Below are 14,321 nucleotides of genomic sequence, written 5' to 3' on the forward strand. Positions count from 1 at the left end.
TCTGCTATAGTGTTCACTCACTGAAACTAAGGATAATGGTTCCTAAAAGCTACTTCATTGTCCCTCAGTGACACATCAGCACATAGCTAAGTCTGATTGGATATAAATGCTTCTGATGCTTTGATTGGCCAGGATTGCCCAGCTAACTAGTCCCAGGAAGAAAACTCAGTAATCACTGGGGAGAGACTACACAAAGCAGCAGCGGTAGGGAAATAATTCCAGTAAAGTGATTTGAAAAACATGGACATTCTTCTCAGAATAATAATAATAATAATAATAATAATTTCATACTAAAAATCAAAATGGGCAAATGTTCAGCACAGACGTTGTGTTCCCATGCGTCCTCTTCAGTTATATACTCAACCAGAATGTTTGTTCTTTTGTTTTGCAAATATTTTCTAGTTCACCATGACTTTAGTTAAATCTGTCTGTCTATTCTATTGCTGCACTTCCACCTAGATATTTGATATTTCTTAAGGTACAAATAAATTGCATCCAATCCTATTCAGAAGCTAGCCTTTCTATTCACCAGAAAGAAAATGAGCTCACCATAAGGCAATCATCATGGAATATACATATTGTTGAATAGTACAGATTTTTTTTCTAGTTTAAAATCAGCTCAGAACAACATTTACTTTTCCTAGGTGAACAGATCGTCTGCTTCCTGCACGGCAGAGTGCAGCACTTACTGACTGGCCTTTAAATTTAGCAGCTGAAGGGTGAGTGTTTGTGAACACATCTTCAAGTACAGTGGTACCTTGGTTCTCAAACTTAATCCGTTCCGGAAGTCCATTCCAAAACCAAGTGTGATTTCCCATAGAAAGTAATGCAAAATGGATTAACCCACTCCAGACATTTATCTAACAATACCACTGATCAATAAAATGAAAGCAATCAATGTACTGTACTATAAAATAAATAAGACAGTATTGTAGATAATAAAAATAATTTTTTTTTCTTACCCGCACTGAGATAGTCATTGTTTGGATGGGGGCCTTTTATCCATTTCCGCAGTCACACAATCAATCAATCAATCAATCAATCAATAGCTGAACTGTGAACCACACAATTACAAAAACAAATTAACTGAAAAAGCTTCAAAAACAAAAATGCAACATAAATAGTAAAAACAAAAGGAGCAAACGTAATCCATTCCGGAAGTCCATTTGACTTCCAAAATGTTCGAAAACCAAGGCACAGCTTCTGATTAGTGCAGGCGCCCTGGAAACAATAGCCGACAGTGGCATCGGATGTTCAGCTTCTGAAAAACATTAGAAAACCGGAACACTTACTTCCAGGTTTTCAGTGTTTGGGAACCAAGGTGTTTGAGTACCAAGGTACCACTGTAATAGTATGGGTGGAGACTCAGATGCAGTGGGTTCCATGGAGATAAAAGATTTAAACCCAATCTTCATGTTAGATGCTGCAACATCAGGATGAATTTTCCACAGTATTTTTCTCAGTGAAACATTTGATGGGGGTGGGGAGATGGATCCCAAAGCAGCCATTTAGAAGACTTAACAAAATGGATGCAGGGCCTGTCTCCACGATGAACAGATAACCAACATCCTTCTGATAGTGATGCTCTGGATTCAGTTTTCCTGCATGGAACAGGAGGATGAACTAAATGGCCTTCAGGAGTCTTCAGGTGCTATGATTCTAATACCTGTAAATAAAAATGCTCTGCACATTAAAGGAAGGAGGCTGTACAAAGACATAAAGGACAACTGCAACCTGCTATTGTTCTTTTTTAAAAACAACAACAACAACCAAGCAGTTTTTTTTAGTGGATAAACTTGTTAAATAAATAAAAGGTCACCTGAAAGAATCTTGACTAAACCTCCAGCCAGTGCTTTGACAGGGGAGTGAACAACAAATGACATCTATGACTGGAGAGACACTTCTGGAATTTTGCCAGTCCCAAAAATATCGAGATGATTGGTTGACTGCCAAAATATTGTTATGCATGAAATGCCTGCTGTATGCAGGATTGCAGAGCTAATACAGCTCTTAATGAATGGCAAGGAAGACCTTTTCATGGCAGAAAACCGAAGTCTTGCCCCTCTGGTGCTGTCCTTTCTGTTACTGCTGACTTATACAAATTTAATCAAGGGAGGGAAAAGGGTGGGTTCCCACCCCCCCGAATGCCAGGTTAACAGTGTGCACTCAAACAAAAATGCACTGTTGCCGGCATGTACAAAATTACCAACAGGGATTCTGCTTTCAAGTCCGCGGAATGAGAGGGCAGAAAGATGTCGTAGGCTGCTACCTTGTTGGTATTCAGATTGATGGATTGTTTTGTTGGTGGGTGTATTCCGCAATATGTCTTTGGATGCAATAACAGTGCATCAGCGACTGATTTATACTGGACTATCCACACATTATTCTGCTTCATTAGGTGTTCTGTGATGCTCCCCCAATGTGGTTGCATTATTGGTGTTCGGAGGGGCACACTAGCGCAGCAGAAGCAGGACAAAAAAATAAAGTGGAACATTAAAAGTTATAAAAAGTCACAGGATTACAGCAGGAAGCTACAAGATATGCACCAAGTGGAAATGAAGCAGTAAAGGGACCCCTGACCATTAGGTCCTGTCGTGGCCGACTCTGGGGTTGCGGCACTTATCTCACTTTACTGGCCGAGGGAGCTGGCATACAGCTTCTGGGTCATGTGGTCAGCATGACTAAACCGCTTCTGGCGAACCAGAGCAGCGCATGGAAACACCGTTTGCGATCCCACTGGAGCGGTTCCTATTTATCTACTTGCACTTTGATGTGCTTTCAAACTGCTAGGTGGGCAGGAGCAGGGACCAAGCAACAGGAGCTCACCCTGTCGTGGGGATTCGAACCGCCAACCTTCTGATCGGCAAGTCCTAGGCTCTGTGGTTTAACCCACAGTGCCACCCGCGTCCCTAAATGAAGCATTATATCTACCCAAAAACTTGAGCAGGCACAAAAAATATTGAAAACAATTTCACATGTGCCACCCCGATGCCATCAATGAGCAGGAATCATCATGAACGTACAGTAAAAAGGGCATCAGAAAGGATTCTTACTTAACTGTTTTAGTGCATGCCCATTATTTTCCTGTACAGAAGGCAAGGCTTTGCAATCTAAAAGCTTACTTAGCTGGTATTTCTCAATGCTTTTCTCAATTTCACATACCAAATGGTTGTGATTTTTCTACCATTTCCTGACCTAGTTTTGTTTTCAGTGAAGAATCCTAGCAGGTCAGACATCCCAGCAGACTACAGCTGCTAGGATAGCATATCCATAGTACCCTTTTCTTCTTTCTTCTCCTCTGCACGCCCCCCCCCCTGGAATCCTGCAGGTTCAAACTGCCCCCTGGTGGCTGTGCTTGGACTATGACTAAATGTTTCTACAGATAGGAGTTTTCTTTGTCATCCCTCCAGCTATCAAGGTAGTTTCCTATGCTTCCTATTCTTTCCCATACCATCCTTCTACTGCCACAGGGCAAGCAGATTTGGGGGAACAAAAGAATTGCCATGTTTCTATGTGCTTGAATGTGTGTCTGTGCAGTTGTTAAACTGGGCAGATTGCATCCATATGCTTGCAGCTCCTGAGCTACATCTTGGCTTCTCCTTGCCATGTGATTATCTGCCCAAATACAGAATTTAATTTACCATTATCTCTTATGTAGAGGTGGAAGGGAAGTTCTGAACAGTTGCAGAATCATAGAGGTTGAAGGTGCATCAGCAAGTCTTCTAGTCCAAATCCCTGCTGATTCAGGAAATCTACTACTAACCGTAGGAACCTGACGACTGAACATAGGAGCCCAGGAAGCTGTCCTATACTGAGTCAGACTACTACTAGTGGCAGCTGGACTGGTGACTGGGAGTGGCCACCAAGACCATATAACACCAGTCCTGAAAGGCCTTCATTGGCTCCTAGTATGTTTCTGAGCACAATTCAAAGTGTTGGTGCTGACCTTTCTTTAAAGCCCTAAACAGCCTCGGCCCAGTATACCTGAAGGAGCATCTCCACCCCCATCGTTCTGCCCGGACACTGAGGTCCAGCTCCAAGGGCCTTCTAGCAGTTCCCTTGCTGCAAGAAGCCAAGTTACAGGGAACCAGGCAGAGGGCCTTCTCGGTAGTGGCACCTGTCCTGTGGAAAACCATCCCACCAGATGTCAAAGAGAAAAACAACTACCAGACTTTTAGAAAACATCTGAAGGCAGCCCTGTTTAGGGAAGTTTTTAATGTTTGATGTTTAATTGTGTTTTTAATATTCTGTTGGAAGATGCCCAGAGTGGCTGGGGAGGCCCAGCCAGCTGGGTGGGGTATAAGTAATAAATATTATTATTATTATTATTCAGTGTTGTTTACACTGACTGGCAGCAGCTTTTCATGATTTCAAACAGCTGTCTCTCCCAGTCTTACTTGGAGATGCCAGGGATTGAACTCTGAACCTTCTGCACCTAAGGCAGATGCTATCAAACTGAGCTACTGCCCTTCATCCAGGGTCTGCTTAGTTACCCCTAATGAAACAGAGTATGATCAGTTACCAAAGCAATCTGCTCCACTGTCAAAAAACCTCATGACATTAGAGGGTTCTTCCTAATGTTTAATCTAAATGCTTCTTCTTTCAATTTTAACCTGTTTGGTTGGTTGTTCCTCCCTGGATTCACAGAAATCAAGTTTTCTCTCCATCTACTCTTGGACAGCTTTCCAAATGTTTGAAGATGGTTTGCATATCACTGCCTCATTCATCTTTTGCCCAGGCTATGTTGTCTTAGTGACTCCATGGACCAGAGCACGCCAGGCACTCCTGTCTTGATTGTCCATGGACAATCAAGGGATACTGGAGTGGCTTGCCAGTTCCTGCTCCAGGTAGATCATGTTTGGTCAAAACTCTCCACTATGACCTGTCCATCTTGGGTGGTCCTGCATGGCATAGCTCATAGCTTCTATGAGTTATTCAAGCCCCTTCGCCACAGCAAGGCAGTGATCCATGAAGGGGCTAAACATACCCAATTCTTTCAACCTTTCCTCACAGGATTTCTCCTCCAGACCCCTCACCTTATGCTTCTTAAACCATGGGGCTCAGAGCTGGACACAGCATGCCAAGTGAAAGGCTCTCATGAATCTGGGGTACTTCTGGACTTGGAGCAGGACTGAAATTGCTATTTAGTCAGCAATAATAGACCCTATAGGTCACCTCAGGCACGCAACCAGCTCCAGCTCCCCATGTGTAACCCAATAATAAGTATCAACCTCAGAACTGGAAACAAAATAAGAATCTCAGCATGATTTGCCCAGAAATAAAATTTCCAACTTGATTAAACAATGGCAAAAGATGGATAAGATCTAGCAAGTCCATCTAGCCTAACCTTCCCCAATCTGCTACCCTTCAAATATTTTAGATGCCCATTCATGACTGACTGTTCACCATACTGACTGGGGCTAATGAGAACTGGAGCAGACTAGCTCGTGGAAGGCTGATCTAATCAGTTTTTAATACATAAAGATTATAAATATGTAAAATAATATAAATAACTGTCCCTGGTTTATTGCTAGATCAATTCCTTTTGCCTTTATATAAAATGAATTCCATTATATACCATAAAAACCTCTGTATAGTTTTAGAGGAAACTGAATATGTGAATTTTTCATACAATTGAGAACTAAAGAGCTAGAAATAAAAAAATGTAGTTATATTGCTTCTCCTAAAGTATAGCCCTTTGGAAAAGTTTGTTTTTGTGTTTGTGTTTTTGCTGCTGAAAGGAAATTGGTCTTGATCTAGAGTTATTTTTGTTCCCACAAAACTGTCTATTTATAGTTCCTTGGAATGGAGTCGATTTAGAATCCTTTAAATCTGGGAATTTTAATTATGGTGTGTCTGTGAGAAGTATACAACCATAAAATGAATAGTATAAAATATCAAGAGTGTAGAATCATTGACACAGGGGCCACTATAAGAGGGCTGGAGAACCAAATTTTAACTCCAAGCCAAACTGAATAGTTAGAACTTCTGTCTGGCAGCCAGAATGTATTATGAAGTCAGTTGGATTTAATTGCGCGCTGTCGTTATCTGTAACCATGACAACTATCCACAACAACAATTAATGGTTCCATTTAGGACTTTTGAGCCAATTAAACCTTTTATGCTGAAGAAAATGTACTGTAAATGGTTCCATGGGAAACAAGAATGCAGGCCTCAGAAGCTGGAGAGGGAACTGCTGCCTCACATTATTGAGTGCAAACTTCTCTGAAGCTCAGATTTCTCATCTGGAGATATCCTATTTGTAGCCTAGTCTCTCTCTCACACACCCCCCCAATATGAACCAGATGCATATAGATGAGTTACCATTTATACCTAAAGAGGCCTTAATACAGTATCTGAGTTTTTAGTCAGCTTCAATTAAAGGTTCAAACATGGTAGATGCTAAAAGTAGTTTGCATAAGGGTGGCCCAGATGGCCTGTAGCACAACAGTAAACCACATGGGTCAGTGCTGTCCCACGTAAAGTTACCAGATGTCCCCGTTTCCCAGGGACAGTCCCTGGATTTACAAATCAGTCCCCTGACAAAATCCATCTATTTAGTAGTTGAAAAGTGTCCCCGGATTCATTGAAAAAAATCTGGTAACCTTCGTCCCACAGCACACAAGAGGGTCATCATTCATGGACTCCCTACTTTGGACATTTGGCCTCAAACTGGTGGCATGAGGACCTTAGCCCATTCATCATCACTCACATGTTTCATTTACATGCAAAAAAATAAATAAATGCCTGAGGAGGACTCAAATGCATGTGACTATTGCGCTACTCAAAGACTTTGCCAGCTTATTGGTTGCACTGTCCTCTCAGTCAGACAACTACAGTGGTACCTCAGGTTAAGAACTTGATTCATTCTGGAGGTCCGTTCTTAACCTGAAATTGTTCTTAACCTGAGGTACCACTTTCGCTAATGGGGCCTCCCGCTGCCGACACACGATTTCTGTTCTCATCCTGAGGCAAAGTTCTTAACCCGAGGTACTATTTCTGAGTTAGCAGAGTCTGTAACCTGAAGAGTCTGTAACCCGAGGTACCACTGCATTGAGTGAGAAATACCCAAATGACTGCTGCCGCCTGTGTGCTCAGATACATGTATGCACCCTGCACCCATATGGGACTGCAACACAGACACACAGCTCAGAAGCCATTGTGAGTTCATGGGATGTAAGCTAATTATTCCAGCTGGATATTCTTTTGCTGAACATTAGATTTGATTTGCTACGAAAAGGATCTCAATATGCACATGCAGGTATCAGTTGTCTAACAGTGAGCAAGGAAGAATTTAGGGAGCAATCTTGGCTATAATGATGCATACATAGCTCCCACTGGTGTCAGGGCGGGGAGGGGGTATGTGCAATTATGTGGGATTGCACAAAGGACGAATTCTGTTGTTAATCCTTTTTTATAATATAAGAACCAGTCCTAACCATTTGTCAGCAACTGGAAAGCTATCAACAACTGTTCATAAATGTTACGGAATATAAAAGCGGCTCATAAATTGATTCATAATACAGGAAGGGATGGATCCAAAGGATCAAAGCATAAAATATAGATGGGCTCATAAAATATAGAAAGGTCCTCCACAGGGTTAGAAACTATTGAAATGAGACCAAAAGAGAATGTTTATTAGGGCTGACAGCAATAATCAGTATGCTTGTTTAGCACCATCCATGTGCATTGCACTTTGCAGAGCACGAGGGGATAGGCCCCCTGCCCTGAAATGCTTCTGAATCAAAATTTAACATGGGAAACTAAGAGAGGACAGGGAGGGATGTGGAGACAGGGGTAAATAGGAAAGTTGCATGAGTCTGCATCAATTATATGTGCTTAATTACAGGCTTAATTGCAGTTAGTGGTGACTGGTGCACCCTTGTTCTATAGTGCAACAAAAGCGGGACAAAAATATTCCCCAAACCCCAGAACAGTTGTGGTATGAAAAGTCACAGTATTTTAGCACAAAATGACTAAATTTTTTGCAACCAAAGCAATATGCTACCCCAAAGCACCTCATAGCTTTTGCAGGTGAAAATGGTATTGAAACCATCCCAATGAAATCGCAAGCTCAAATAACGCTGAAGGCTCAATAAGAAGGGCCCATAGCGTGATACATCCCTGTGAGAAAGATTTTCCAACTTCTGCTCACAATGAATTTGGAAATGAAGAGAATGGGGGAATTCCTCATGCAAAGGTGGACACAGCTAAGCAGGGTATTTTAGTCTTCTCTGCTATAGGAGTCTGGTGGTGCTATATTTCTGACTTTGAAATAAACCACAGCATTGCAAAAAAGAAAAAGAAAAATGAAAAGCACAAACAAGCCATTATTATTTTATGATTTTTCTAACATCTGCCCTCCCAGTTATACAGCTTTTGACCCAAATAACCAACTGAGATCCTTGCTTGTTTCTCATGTCAGCAAAAGGCTCTCAGTGTCCATACCAAAGTCCTGTGAAAACATGAGAATTCAATTATAATATAAAAAATTTAATTTTTAATAGACATTTTGTTTCAGGCCCAGTCCATTGAGCCAGAAGCAGAAATGGCCAAGTGAGGGAGGCGGCTGTAGTTGGGCTTTCCATTTATATTGGTTAACTCAGGGATGATTTGGATTTGGCAATTGTGACTGCCAAGTCCAAAGTGGTTGCAATTGCCTCAGTGTTTCTGGTAACTGCCACAAAATTGCTCACTTTCTGGACTGCACTCATGACATGGAGGTTTTCCATACCACTGGCAGTGTGGACAATAAGCAAATCAAATACTTTTATAACCTACTTTGGCCAGATTCCTCCCCAGAACAGAACCAGTCAAGTTTAGACACTGTGGTTTACATGACCTACTCAAGGTGTATTTCTAGAATGTCTCAATAAACAAAAAGAAACATTACTCCAAATAAAAATCCTTAATCCGTTTCCCTAAAGAATTTTTAAAATATAAATGAAACTTCCTGGAAGAGTGCAGTTGAGATCCCATAAAATTATGCGGGAGAGGTGAGAATTAAATCCTAGGTATTATGAACTGAGCAAGCATGTTTGAAATGGTGAATTAGCTACATCATCATTCAAATTTAAAATATTCCCTGGAAGTAGCTATTTTGTCTGAAGCTCATTATCATCATCATTAAAAAATAAAAACCTGCAGGTGTTTAACTGGGATCCCACTTTCAATAAATATTTGTGATTGCAACAGTTTTGAGGCGGCCATATCGCTCTGTTTCTGGTCAGTGCATATCCTGTAGCTTCCTGCTGAAATCCTTTAACTTTTCATGCCGCAAATGTTCTGCTTTTGTTGCTAGCGCAGGAGTGCTCCTCCAGATGGCAAGAATGCAGTATCATTCGGGAAGGATCGCAGAACTAACAAAGCGGAATGAAGTGCAGTGTGAATCCACCACTAAGGCACCATTACTACATCAATGACACGTTGCAGAATACACCACCCAAAAAACAAACACACACAATCTGGAGGAGCTCCAAGAAACATCAAAAAGAAACTATTGGCCAAGAACCTAGTCTATGGTTGCAGTCCAATGCACATGTACCTGGGGGTAAGACCTGTTGAACTTAATAACCCTACTCAATAGACCTGCATAGAATTGCAATGTCAGCCTTGTGTTTTAGATAAATCCATCACACAAGTCTGCCATTGTACAATTCCAGAAGTGTTATTTTGAAGTGGTAACATGGAGACTTCATGATCATTTGTGGCATTATATAGCAATGACCTTGTCCATAGGTGCAAAGGTGTTTTGTGAGGAGTCAGGCAGGTCATCCTACTATCTTTACCATATGAGCCTTTAGATTTGATGCCTAAAGTACCCTTAAACTCCCACAAAAATATCTCCCCAAACCAGGGGCGGGCAAGACTCAGCAATTGGCTGAGCAAGCATTGCCCTCTGTTTATTTTAAACACGAGTGTATTTTTATTTTAAAGTGGCTTTTCCTTCCTTTTTGCCTACCATTCCCTGTGCTTTGCAGGTTGGAGGTGACAGCTAGACACATTTGCATTGCTTCCACCTGAGCAGCTCCCAAATTATCTCTTCCAAGTATCGCTAATTATGTTTCAGAGCTAACAGCTGTAGTTAAGCTATAAAGATTTTAAACTTGAGTCTCATTTCAACCAAAATAGAAACTGGCTTTTTAATAGACTGTGCTCAAAGGTGTAAGAGGTGAGGAAATCTAGCAGTCGGGGAATGCAAATAGTTTGGGTTGCCAGCTTGTAACAACAGACATTCCCAGCCGGTTTGCAAAAATACTGGATGTGCTAATGGGCAATGGTGAGGGGAGACTGAAGGGGGGTGATGGTAGAAGCACCCTCTACATGTTGTTATTTGCTCTTGTGCTCAATTCTTGCTTGAGGGTCCCCACAGGCATTGGAGGAACAGGATGTTGGACTAAATGACCCACTGGCCTGATCCAGGAGGCTTTTCTTGTGTGGTTGCAGTTTATAGGAGAACTCTTAGGAGCCTATCAGAGGAGACTGACAAGAAAGAATCGAGGGAATCTCTGAATGATGGGAAATGTATGACTGTGGGGGATGCAGGACTGCTAGGCTTCAGCTTTGAATTTTGGGGTGGGGAAAAATACTGGTAGGGTGTTTTTGCCCTCACTTTGCCCTCCAAAAACAATATCCCATGGAGCAAACACCACCCTCAATTTGTTGTTATCTACAGTTGACAGGTGGGCTCTGGGGTCACTAAGAGTGTCTTAGCTGTGTGTGCTAATTCACAAATTGCAACTGCAAAATGGTTGCATGTTTAGACCTTTTAATCTCCCCCTTAAATAAATTCAGACAAGACTCAAATTTTTGTTTGGTTTTTGGCAGAATTTAGACCACAACTTTATTGATTACATCAAGTGAGTGGTTGCATAGGCTCTGGTTCGACTAGCTCCTTGCACCGTGGCAGGTAGCACTGACCCAGGGCACCAGCATAGGTCAGCCTAGGGAACAACCTGGAACAACGGAAAGCCGGGGTCAGACTAGTCCCCCTGGACTCAGGCACGGGCACAACCCCTCTCAGGGTTGACCAAACCATTGATTCCCTGGATTCCTTTAATGGAATACCCTTCTCATAGGGATGGTGAGAGCGTTCCTCCATCCCTATCTCCTGAACCAGAGCCTATCTGCAACCTTACAAGTTTGCTACGTGGCAGACAAAACCCAAATGGCAACAGCCAATCAGCCAAGTGGGGAAAATTCCTGCCATGGCCCTGTCCCAACAATAGACGGCACACGTTGGCATAGCAAGGTCAAGTGCCAGCCCTAAATATAGGGAGAGGTGGGTGGGTGTTCCAATGCACTGGCCCAAAGAGGAAGCTCAGGGTCATGTGCATAGACATATAGAAGAAGAAGAAGAAGAAGAAGAAGAAGAAGAAGAAGAAGAAGAAGAAGAAGAAGAAGAAGAAGAGGAGGAGTAGTAGTTTGGATTTGATATCCCGCCTTTCACTCCCTTTAAGGAGTCTCAAAGTGGCTAACATTCTCCTTTCCCTTCCTCCCCCACAACAAACACTCTGTGAGGTGAGTGGGGCTGAGAGACTTCAGAGAAGTGTGACTGGCCCAAGGTCACCCAGCAGCTGCATGTGGAGGAGCGGAGACGGGAATCCGGTTCCCCAGATTACAAGACTACCGCTCTCAACCACTACACCACACTGTTTGGCTAGCGCCCCATTGGCCTGATTAAACCCAGCATTGAGGGACCTACCAATAGGGTGTTGTGGCTATCCAATCATACCCACCCACAACATAGGGTGTTGGTTGTCAGGTCGCACTGCAACACGTGCCCTCTTTGAGGGAGGACATGATATGACCTGGCTTTAGTATTCCCCAAACTGTAATACATGCTGCCATTGGAAACTCTTCAGAAAACTCCCATTGGTTCAAAATGCAGGCAAAGATGCTCAGTGGCTCCCAGGTCATTTCAAGGAACAATTCAAAATGGTTGTTTTAATACAGTATTTGAAAGTCTCAGTAGCCTGTCTCCAGTATTTCTCTGGAAGCATCTTCCCCCATATCTTCCCCCATTCCACCTATCTTCTCTATCTACTGTTTGGATGGTGGAGAGAAGCGGGGAACCTGATTGGTGGTGGCACCCTTTCTGAGGAATTCCATTCTCAGGCTAACTCCCTCCCGACTTTTTCAGAAAATTGTGAAATTCTTTTTATTTCAGCAGGCCCTCAGAAGGCTAGGAATTATTTTCAATTAGAGTGGCCTCTTTTATTGCCTTAGGTGCTCTTTTGAAATGGCTGGCATTTTACAACACTCTGATCTTAGCTTTTAGAGTTTTTAATGAATATTAGATTGTTGTTGCCCTTATTTGTGTTATGTTGTATACTGCCTCGAGTTAACTGGGTGGGATAGAAGTTCTTAATAATAAAAAAAATCAAGTGAATTCTATTTCATATTTCTTTAAATGCAGAAAGTATGCAAGGTGCCTTCTCTTCAGGTAGATGCTATTTCTAGCCTTATCAAACCCTACATAATTTTTAAAAGATTCTTCATTCATCTTAATTTAAGACCAATCAACATAATCGTATTACAGCTTTTCCTATCAAGTGCTAGGAAATGAGCCAATTTGATCAAATGAGGTTTAAATTGGAGCCAGGAGAGTATATTTAACACTTAATCAGGATGAAATAAATCCAGAGCTCATATAATTTGAGTGCCATTTCTTTGAAAGTGCAAGCTTTATACTGCTGTACAACTGTTACCATGTGACAGCCTGATCCATAGCCCAGTTAAGCTGAAGTACTTGGCTTTTATTTGAATGATTCTCACTGAAGCCCCGTACATTAAACAGGCTTGGTTTAGCTTGATGGGAGATTAGGTTTACCAGAGAAACACCAAAGAATATTCTCAGGTTAAATAAGAGTTCACCCATCTATCGGCACTCCCTTACTTAAAAAGACATGCATATGATACTCTCTTCCACATAGGATTTTCATTGTCTATTGGATTTAGGATCATAGTAAACTGCATTATACTGAGTAAGACCATTGGTCTGTCTAGTATTGTCTATATATTGACTGGCAACAATTCTTCGGGAATTCAGAAACTGATCTCTCCCAGTCCTACCTAGGGATGTTGAGGATTGAAACTAGAACCTTTGGCATGCAAACCAGATGCTCCAACACTGAGCGATGCCCCCCAATTTATGTGGGCTGTAGGGTAACATAATCAATGGCCCTGCTGTGAAGCTGCTTGGGGTTTCAGGATAATAGTTTCAACGTTAGTAACTCAAAAGTATCCATTCCAGACCTGCCAAAATACAGTGGACTGTACTTCAAATCAATGTCAACATGGAGAAGTTCCACATAAAGGTCTAAGAGGACTGTGATCTCATCACATTCCAGTGGTGGTCCGTATTTCAAGGAATTCAGGGTACTTAAGCTAACTTGGAAAAGGTCATTGAGGAGCTGTAAAACCAAGTTTTCCTCTTTTGGGGCTTCATTGCTTCCCATGCCAGCATGTGCTTGCATAATTCAAGGGGGATTCTGGGAAGAGAAAACATGTGGTGGCAACCAGGCAAATAAGGAAGAGCCACCACTGTAACAGTAGGTGACATTGTTTTTACACAGTTTAAAAAGGGTATTTCAAATTCTTTCCCCTAAACTATTTGTAACATTTCTTGCTGCCATGCTGAAAATCACTGAACTGAGATGGTGGTCCCATTTTGCCATCTGGGAACACCAATGGATTGGTTGAATTGGGGAGGCAATTTTCGACTCATCCTCAATTGAAACTTGCTGTTTAGCAACCACTGCTGCTCCTGCAGAATAGTTTGGAGTCTTCTGTAAAAGAGAAACTGGGCAGATCTTAGAAATAGTACTTCCAGGCATGGTTCATGGTCCCACCCCACTGAAGTTTCATCCCAAGGTGCCATCTTGGAAGCAGTCTCTAATGGAGAGGGTGTTCTGATGCTATCCCCAGCCAAGGGGCACATCGTATCCTGTTCACAGACCTATATAGGGGCCCCCATTTCACATATATTCTCAAGATAGTAAAAGTGAAGTAATGTGCATATGAATAGGTTTTTTTTAATCATTGCTTTTCTGGCAGGTAACTGGTGAATGTTGTGGTGTTTGATTCCTTTGGGTTGGAGTAGGGAGCGCAGGGAGCACCCAGAAGCATTCTATTACAGAAAACAAGGAAGAGGCAACATTAAAAACTCATTGCAGATGCTCAAACAAAAGCCCTGAGGGGTTGAAGCTGCTCTTTCACATACAAATCATGGCAAATAATTGAACGGAGTGCAGTTTGTATTTCATAAGCACTGAGGTCTTGGAAAATCTTCATATACAAAATGATAACAGCTGCTGTGC

General features: G+C 42.0%; 1 protein-coding gene across 1 annotated transcript in view; it reads right to left on the reverse strand.

Moving 5' to 3' along the window:
- Positions 1-1,536: 1,536 nt before the first annotated feature.
- The window catches only part of LOC310852477 (uncharacterized protein), a 131,560-nt gene continuing 118,775 nt past the window's right edge, over positions 1,537-14,321 (reverse strand). Inside the window, exon 6 of the mRNA XM_083756066.1 lies at positions 1,537-1,666. Within this exon, the coding sequence (XP_083612192.1) occupies positions 1,660-1,666 (7 nt within the window). The 3' untranslated portion in view covers positions 1,537-1,659. The remainder of the gene's footprint in view (positions 1,667-14,321) is intronic.

This window comes from Podarcis gaigeae (assembly GCF_964106915.1).
Source record: "Podarcis gaigeae genome assembly, chromosome: 9".
NCBI lineage: Eukaryota > Metazoa > Chordata > Lepidosauria > Squamata > Lacertidae > Podarcis > Podarcis gaigeae.